Source organism: Geospiza fortis, unplaced genomic scaffold (genome assembly GCF_000277835.1).
Source record: "Geospiza fortis unplaced genomic scaffold, GeoFor_1.0 scaffold41, whole genome shotgun sequence".
In the NCBI taxonomy this organism is placed as follows: Eukaryota; Metazoa; Chordata; class Aves; order Passeriformes; family Thraupidae; genus Geospiza; species Geospiza fortis.
In genome coordinates this window covers 6,214,829-6,223,823 of record NW_005054299.1, presented here as the reverse complement: position 1 = coordinate 6,223,823, position 8,995 = coordinate 6,214,829, and the positions used below count along the sequence as shown (strand labels likewise).

Genomic DNA, 8,995 nt, shown 5'->3' with positions numbered 1-8,995 from the left:
TCCGTGGTGGTGCTGTGCGCCAGCACCCTGCCCGAGTGGCGGGCGCCGGAGAATCGCAGCGTGGAGGAGCAGAGCAGGTACACACCAGAGTCAGTGAGGGAGCCCTCAGGGTAGGAGGATCCTTTATTTTCCCTCTGTCCTGTCCCCGTGTGTCCCGTCCAGTGTGTCCTTCCTGCCCCTTGTCTTGACGGTCCGTGGCTGTAGCCTCCACCGGCGGAGATCGTCTGCGCGCCTTGACAGCCCGGCCCTGAGCTGGGGTCCGGGGAGGGATGTCGGGGTGCCGGGGCAGTGGCGCTGCTCCGCAGCTCCGGCTCGCTGGAGGAGCGGGGACATCGGGATACGGCTCCTATTCGCAGGGAGGGTGCCTCCCTCCGTGAAGGTTCTTGGAGCTCTTATTGCCCCCTCTAAGGAGATACGGGACCACGCAGAGAACTTCAGACACTCCGGAAATCAATTTATGCCTTACGATTGTGGGGAGAAAGAAAAAAAAAAAAAAAAAGAAAATAATTCCCCAAAAGAATGCAATTCCCTTGTCTTTTCCTTTGGGAAATGACAAATCCTGTAAGTACTCTGCATGTATTCGTACAGGTCCTTCTGCTAGAGCAGATGCAGTGCCTGTTAGGACTGTGCTCCGGTAAAATCCTGGATGTGGGAACAGCCTTACCCCCGCTCCTCCATTTACATCTCAGATTCTCTATGTGGGGAACACAGGAGATGATCAAACTGTACATCAAGCTCTTGCAAATGCATCATTCAAACACCCCAGTGTACAAATGTAACAGATGTTTACATTTCCTTTAAGCATAATAAACACTGCAAAACAGTTGCAGAAAACAGGGCATGGGGTATAAGGCTCAGTCCTGAGCCTTACTAGTAAGAACAAACCCTTTTCCATCTTCTTGTGACCTCAGATTAGAGTTACATTGATGCAACTCTTGCACTCCTCTGTTCCCTCTCTCTCTCCTTCCCCTCCCTAGAGAACAAAATTGAGACCAGTCTGGTAGAATTTCTCCCATAAATAAGACTGACATATAAAGAAAGAAGTAAACATTTCTGGTATTTGCTAGTTTCTCCCTTTTTTAAAAACAGACAGGATATTCAACAAAAAGTTTTCAGCTTCTGCTCTTCTAAAAGGGCACTACCGTGAAATTGCAGCCTTGTCATTATGAAATCATCATCTTTTACCATAGAGTTAATTGGAATGTGATATATTATATCTTAGTAGCCAGATTAATTCCTTGGAAAGTATTTTCATAGTTTCCATTAGCTTAATGGAAAACTGCACCTGTATTTCTCATTGTAGTTGAGCCAAAGAATTAATTGTATGAACAAAAAGAAAGCAGATGCAGTGTGAGAAGCTGTTGATTCCTGCTTAGATTCAGATATCTCAAAAGGGGATCCTAAAGGTTCTTCCAGTTAAAAAGCTCAGCAAGGTTATTTCAAAGAGGAGCTGCTGTGGGTGACCTCTGTACAGCAGAAAATTGCTGAGATACTCCCAAGAGGCATGGGAAAATAGATGCAACACTACAACAGCATTAACCACATAGGTCATGTCTTTGTTCATGTCTTCATGGTGTGGGAATGAACCACAAGTTTTCTCTTGCAAGAAAGAGTTCAGCTTGGAGAGGAACATGGCATAGGATGTGTAATTTTTCTTTCATAGTGCCTTTGTCTTCAAGATCCTGATTTTACTCTTCTGAACAATTGCATCTTGTACACCAGGTGTTAGAAGGATAAGGTCCTAAGTACTTGTAGGTGCAGTATAGCCAAACAGTTCCCAGGGCTGTGAAGGCTCCTTTTAGAACCAGAAGGACGACCAATGATGGGCTGAGTTTCTTCTGTACCAGCTATAGTACTCCATGTTATTGCAACAAAAAAATAGAAAAGTTTCTACCAGCTGAAAAGTCTTACCAATGTCACAAAAATCTGTCGCATATAGGCACCAGTACAGACTGGGTCATCTAACCCATGCACTGACTGCACAGGAACCTATCCCAGTCTGATGGCAAACACATTGAAAACAGACACAAATGTGTGCCTCTCTGTCCACAGGTGACCGCCAAGATGGAGCCACTCCTCTCTTTTGCACATGCTGCTTCATTGCTAAAAAATCTGTTATAGCTGGAAAAGAGTGTGTTGGCTACAGCTGCTTTTAACTGAGCTGTCCAGTTTAGACATGTGCCATAGCTTTGGACCTAACATGCCCAGTTGTCATTTGACTGTATTTGCCTTTATGTGTTTATGATTACTTTGTAGTTATTTCATTTAAAAATAGTTGGGTTTGCAAAACTTAAGTAGCTAAATGGTTTATTTGAAAGCCTGACCATGGAAATCCTATGGAAGTTTCTGGGATTGCATACTCTGGCAATACAATCCCTCTTAGGTGAAAAGGTTTTTAAAAATCTATCCACTTGTTTCTGACACATTTAAAAGTTTGAAACCAAATTCTGTCATTTGTTTATTAAGCAGTGTTCCTCATCAAAATAAAGAAATTCTTTCTAACATAGTAATACAAAAATTTAAATTTTTTTCCCAAGAGAAAATCTTACCCGACTGCCATACACAAGTGAGTTTTGACTCACATGGCACTGTAATTATTAGTACAAAAATTGCACGTTATTCAAAAAACGTATTTTGAGAAGTTTTAGGAGTGAAAATTGAATGGGCTAATCTAGAAATCTTTAGTCTGTAGAGTTGGATGTAGTCGGTTATTCAGCTCAGCATAAGCCATGGAGGTGAGGTGAGAACACTTTAGGAAACCCAGCAACTCTGATATTTTTGGTCTCTCACAATAAGCCTCCCTGCCCTTGCCTCAGTGTGTTATGTCAGAAAGGTGCCACATGGACAATTTCTGTGGCTGACTCCCACGGTAACCATTCCCAGAACTGCTTTGGACAGCTGTACAGAAAGCAGCTGACCAGCAGTGTGCCTTCAGCTTACCTGGACATCATCTCAGCAAGTAAGGGGGCACTAATTCTGGCATCTACAAAAAATGAGGTTTGCAGTGAGGGCTACTGGGGCTGCCAGCAGACCCCAGATGTATTTGTTTTCCATGTATGAACACCCTTTCAGCAGAAGAGGAATTAAATCCACGAAACTTTTTTTCACAAACCACTATGATGTTATGCCTTTTCATGGTGACTACACTCTCAAAGGATGAACAGCCCATGGCTATTTCTGATCCTTTGGGATAACATGCTTTAGAAGGCAACAGAGAACTCCAGGAGTAAGCTTTATTCAAGGAGAGAGGGATGGGAAACCTCACCTCAGAATTTCACAGATATTACAGACACTGAAATACAATTCCCTGATTGCAGAGGAATTGCCTTTCCCAGGCCTGTTCTCAGGATGAGGGATGAGTTATTAAATTTATTTAATTCTAAGATTTTTGCTCCGTTCCCTGCCTTGGCAAGTTCCACTTATCAGAGCTAAAGATTTGCATTAGATTTGCAGAGTCAAGTCATCTTTGCTGTCCTCTGAACTGTGCCAACAGATGCATACTGTGAGTCTCTGCTCAGGGACCTGTCCATACACTGATTGGGAGCATAATCTTCTAGGGAGAGCTTCTCAAGCCTATAATTTGAAGCTGCTTGACTTACTGCCAGCACAGTTCTAGCTACCTGCCTTAAAACTATTTTTCTAATGCTGAATACGAGTAGCTTGTTAGCACTAAGGAGAGATGGTTGTCCCCTTTCCCACTTGATAATCATGATTAGGTTTGTACTGAAATAATCACTGACTTATCAAGCCTACATAATTTCTGTGTTCTTAAGCAAAAGCAAATAAACACGGTAGTTTCTCCAAACAGCATCTCTCATCACGAGCCTGTGGGCTGTTTTTAATCTTTGCAAAATATCAGCCTAAAAAACTGCATCTGAATTTTAGACATACAAAAAATATTATTTCTTTATAGTAGTGGAATTTCAGAACACCTGAATGTTCATGTTTAACGCCTCTTCAAAAAACAGTAAGAACTCCTTTCCTGGACAAGATCTAACTTGAATATCATATTTTGCTGGTTTTAGGTTAAAACAGTGGGCTGAAGGTAAAGAATGGAACCACAGACCTAGGTTAAAAACACAGGCATGGATTCTTCTATTGAATTTACCAGTTCTTTGAAATATAGAGGTGAAACAAAGAACAGATGTACATCACTGCCTGGGCACAGCCAAGCCTTAAACTCACCAGGGCTAGGTGCCAGTCATGTTCAACATCGAGGGTAAAGATGCTGACGATCTCAGGGCTCAAGATGTTTGTATCCAGGTCTCCTCTTCGAGCTGTGAAAGGGATTTGCCCCTTCCCTGGGGGTGATGGGTCATTACAGCCTCCCACACAAAGCAACAGAGTTTAATGCATGACAACATATAATTTCTACCAAAGCAGGGACAGAATGGGGAAAAAAAAGCCAGCAGGGTTTTTAATTCAGGAAAACTAGATGTTCTGTGGCCTTTACTCCACAGTTTGTAGTGAGAAGGAAGCCCTTGATTTCAAAAGGATTAAAAAACTCCGAACATTTGCTGAAATCACTTAGGAGTCTTCCTGAGCAGGAATTTGATCATTCTAGCTACTGCTTGGACATTTTTGCGTTTAATGTGCTTTACATGGAATAAGCTTTAGCAACAATTTAACAAATCAGTGCTGACAGTCTTTAATCCTGTCATATACTGTCTCTAATCATATCTGTTTTCCTCGTGTGTCCTGTTGCTGTGTATGTTTTATTTACAAGCTTAATAGATAATAATGCCACTAAGGAATATTTTGGCTCGATTTCAGCCAACTCACCAGGGGATATTGAAAGTATATGAATTGGCAAGCTGAGGCAAAGGATATTGCTAAGTTGAAATTCTAAGATAGTTACAAGACAGTTTTCTTTTTTAGTAATAACAAACTAAACTTGCTAGTGATTGAAAAAGATTATTTCTGAAATGGTTTAACTCATTGTACATAAAGTAGCTTATTCTGAGAGAAAGTTATCAAACGGAACAGAAAACTGAACAGTGATGGGATTACAGTAAGAATGAGGCTTACAAAGGCTTGATTTTCTGTTTATGGACAAAAGATTCATTAGAGCAATCTTGAAAGACTGCTAAGTACCAAGCAGCTTAAAATTTTGTGAGAAAACCTCTGTTTTATGTGCTTCCATCTGGGACAATGAACTGTAAATTTGAGCAGGAATAGCCTGTTACTATTAGGACTAAGGAATAAAATTAGGACTTAGTGTTTTCTGTGTTTATTCATAAAATTTGTGGGGAATCTTTGAGGAAATACTTCATGACTTTGTTTTAAATTCTCCCTCTCCTTTTTGGATACCAGCTATTTTTAAACTGAAAAAACCTAACCATGCAAAAACTGGGATGGAAGTTTATAAAGTAGGTACTACATTTTTACCAAATAAAGGCACTATTTAATTATATATAGATTTTAATACAGCATTATTCCAAACATAGGCAATAAAAGCAGTCTGTCCTGTGAACAGGCAGAAAATATTTTAAGAACTGATTATGAAAAATACAGGTACTTTGGTCTTCTGAGTATATGCCTTTTATTTGGCCTTAACTTCATACTCTGTTAAGTTCTCTTAAGGACTAACTGTTAAAATTGCTTTCCCTATTAGATGTTATTTATCCACTGATAAGGTTAACTATAAAGATAAGTCACTGCAAAGAGAGGGAGACTTAATCTGAAAGTGGAAATGTAGACTTGATCTGAAAGTGGAAATGTAGCACTCCAGATTTCCCAACATGCCAGAGGTTTCTAGTTTTTCTCACCAAAGCACTCATTTTTGTATGATTCACCAGTACTGCCAAAATCCATCTACACAGGCAAAAAAGGAGTGACAAGAGAGGAAAAATGAAAAATGTTTCACTGATGGCTGAAAAGTAAGTAGAGGAAAGAAAAAAATAAGGGACACCCTTCTTCATTATCTTCTCCCCAGCCAGGGGAAAGAAGGATGGATGCAAAATGGAGAAGTGGAAGTGCAAACTAAAATAGAATGGCATTAATGTATCCCCCACTGCCTCGATCTCGCTTTGTCATTTTTGCACCAGTGATGTTCCTTAGCTCACTTCAAATCTGTTCTACAAGAAAATACTTCTTCAGTCCTTCCTACTGAAGTATAACTGATATAAAGTAGTTCTTGTCCCAGGAACTGCCAGAGTAAAGCAATGGATTGATCATATTTCATGGACTTTTACTTGTACAACTATTCCCCAAAGTTATATGACCGCTGAATCAATACTGATTCATGAAGAAAATTTCTACTATATCAGAACAATCACGACCTAACTTCCTTAAATCTCAACACAGAGATAACCTGCCTAAGGGGTGACAAAAGGGAAGAGTCATGTTTCTGACATTATCAGGGCATCAGGAGGAAATAACAAGTGAAAAAGCTTTAAATTGTATAATTACAAATTTCTTTTTCATTTAAATGCTTCGTGTTGTAGGAGACAGACAACACTACCAGAGCAATCTCATAAAATGTAAAGAAATAGTCTGTTGGAATTGTTGAATATTCCTGACTGCAACTTTCTATTCTCTTTTAATGGTTACATGAGATCTCAACTAGACAACATATAAGTACATTCAGACATCATCAGTTTGTCCATTACCGTGATCTTGCTGTTTGATTATACTGGGGAAATCTTAGGGATTTCCTCACCATAAGTAAAAAAGGATTTAAGAAAACTTACCCATTAAGCTTTTTTCCTTGATTTTTTTTTTCTAATGTAAAGGAAGTTTCAAAGAGCTTAATTTTTAAGAGAACACCTAATTCTTAAGAGCAAACTGGTTTTGAATTTCAAAAGTCTTTCCATCAAAAGGTGCTAACATGAACTAGTGTTCTCAAAGCCCTTTATGAAGAAAGGCTACTTGCTTTCAGAACTTCCACTGTTATTTGTAAAAAAAAAAAGAAAAATATGGTCCAATTTTATGTGACTAAATATTTAAGTAATTAATTTATGTTCATTTAAATTTACTGTGGCTAAAATAACAGTGTACCTTATGACTTTACACCAAGTGACTGTTTCTGTTTCTTCCAATTTTAGCTTAAAACTAAAGAGAATTAATTTTAAAAATTAATGAAAAATAAACAAAATTTTAGTGTGTAAAAGGTCTATGAAAAGCTTAGTTTTAAGAGTCTATAATTACATCAGTTAGAGAAGAATACGGTCTTTCTAACAGGCATTGTGTTATTAATAACAATAGATTTCAGAACTGGTAAAAAACTATGCAGATGTGTTAGGGAAGAAAAATTTTAGGTTTGAAATGACAGTTGGATTTTCACTTGCAATTCAAAATGTTTCAACAAATACTACCTTGTTAGAGTCCTTGCAGTAGCAAAAAACTCTGGTTGTATTTCCTGGCAGTATTTTTGAATCTCTGATCTCACACTAGTTTGGTTTCAGAGCTGTTGATATGAGAAGGCATCAGTGATGAGCTTTTTCTTTGCTTAAACTGTTGGTTAAAAAGTGAAATGGAGAAATGAGGGGAAGGTTAGCTTCCATGCCCTCATGTATTAAAAAAGTGAGCACAGTCTGAAGTCTTAGGGAGATTTATGACCACATGCACAACTTATGACCACATGCACAACAGTTACCAAATAATATTTCAACAACATTTTTATCTTCTGTTTCTACCTTCCACTGGTTTCAAGCTGAGATATTCTCAAGTCTCATTCAATGCACTGGGACTTGAAAATATTTAAGAACATACTGAAATCCTCTCCCAGGATTTCTTCTGCATTTGGCAAGACGAGGATCTTGCCTATTACCTTAACATCTTTTTACCTTGACATTTTTGCTGCAATGTAGTTTAGGTGGACTTACATTTACAGCAAAAAAAAAAAAAAAGAGAAAATTCAGTAATGCATAGCATAGTGGTAAATGAGAGGACACAAGCTTAGTACTTTATGGATGCAATACTTAAAAATAAAATATCATCTGTATAGTGGCAATACTTCTATAGGTCTGAAGGTAGGTAAGCCCCTGTTTGGGATGCAGATCAGATGGACTGGTTTAGGTTGGTTCCTAAAGAATTAATATGCATGAATCATCCAATGCAAATACTTATATCTGCCTGTTCCATCTGCACTTCCATTTTAGTTTAGCAGTCTGGTTCTATACATTACTGTTCATAACCAGACAGTTCACTGATCTACAACCCTTGGCATTCCCAAGTGGATCAGGCCTCACAGACTTGTAAAAATAAAAATTTAAAAAAAATACTCCAAAACTCAATCAACTACAACAACAAAAAAAAACCCCAATCCAAACTCAGCTGTTCTAGATAAGGTTACACATTGTCATTGATGATCATTTCCTGTAGGATTCCAGTTTTTGTGGGCATATTTGCCCAGTACTATGACTAGTAGCAATCCGAATTCAAAGAAAATGATCGGTGAATGAGTTCTTAGCAATTATTAGTTTAAACTCTCACTAGATCCTCAGGTTAATTGCTGAAATCCAGTGGCAGGTGCAGGATAAGGATGGCATGGCTTTCTGTTTGTTGTCTGTGAAAGTCTTAAGTGTCGCTCTGGTAATATCTGTGAACAAACCAAACATCCCTTGAAGACTACACAGAGCATAAATGCTGTCCTTTGTTTCTTTTGGCAGGATAATTGAAGCTATCTGCATAGGCTGGTTCACTGCAGAATGCATTGTGAGGTTCATCGTCTCCAAAAACAAGTGTGAGTTTGTCAGAAGACCTCTCAACATCATTGATTTGCTGGCAATTACTCCTTACTACATCTCTGTTCTAATGACAGTTTTCACAGGGGAAAATTCACAGCTTCAGAGGGCTGGAGTCACCTTGAGGGTCTTAAGAATGATGAGAATCTTTTGGGTGATTAAACTGGCCCGTCATTTCATTGGCCTTCAAACACTTGGTCTGACTCTGAAGCGTTGTTACAGAGAGATGGTGATGCTACTTGTCTTTATCTGTGTTGCTATGGCAATTTTCAGTGCACTTTCACAGCTTCTTGAAAATGGGCTGGACT

The 8,995-nt window shown here is 38.9% G+C and overlaps 1 protein-coding gene across 1 annotated transcript in view; it reads left to right on the top strand.

Moving 5' to 3' along the window:
• Nucleotides 1-8,995, top strand: part of KCNG3 (potassium voltage-gated channel modifier subfamily G member 3) — an 11,519-nt gene that overhangs the window by 509 nt on the left and 2,015 nt on the right. Inside the window, 3 exon segments of the mRNA XM_031061088.1 lie at nt 1-110; nt 8,613-8,992; nt 8,995. The exon segment at nt 1-110 is cut by the window's left edge and continues 74 nt beyond it; the exon segment at nt 8,995 is cut by the window's right edge and continues 2,015 nt beyond it. Of these exon segments, the coding sequence (XP_030916948.1) occupies nt 1-110; nt 8,613-8,992; nt 8,995 (491 nt within the window).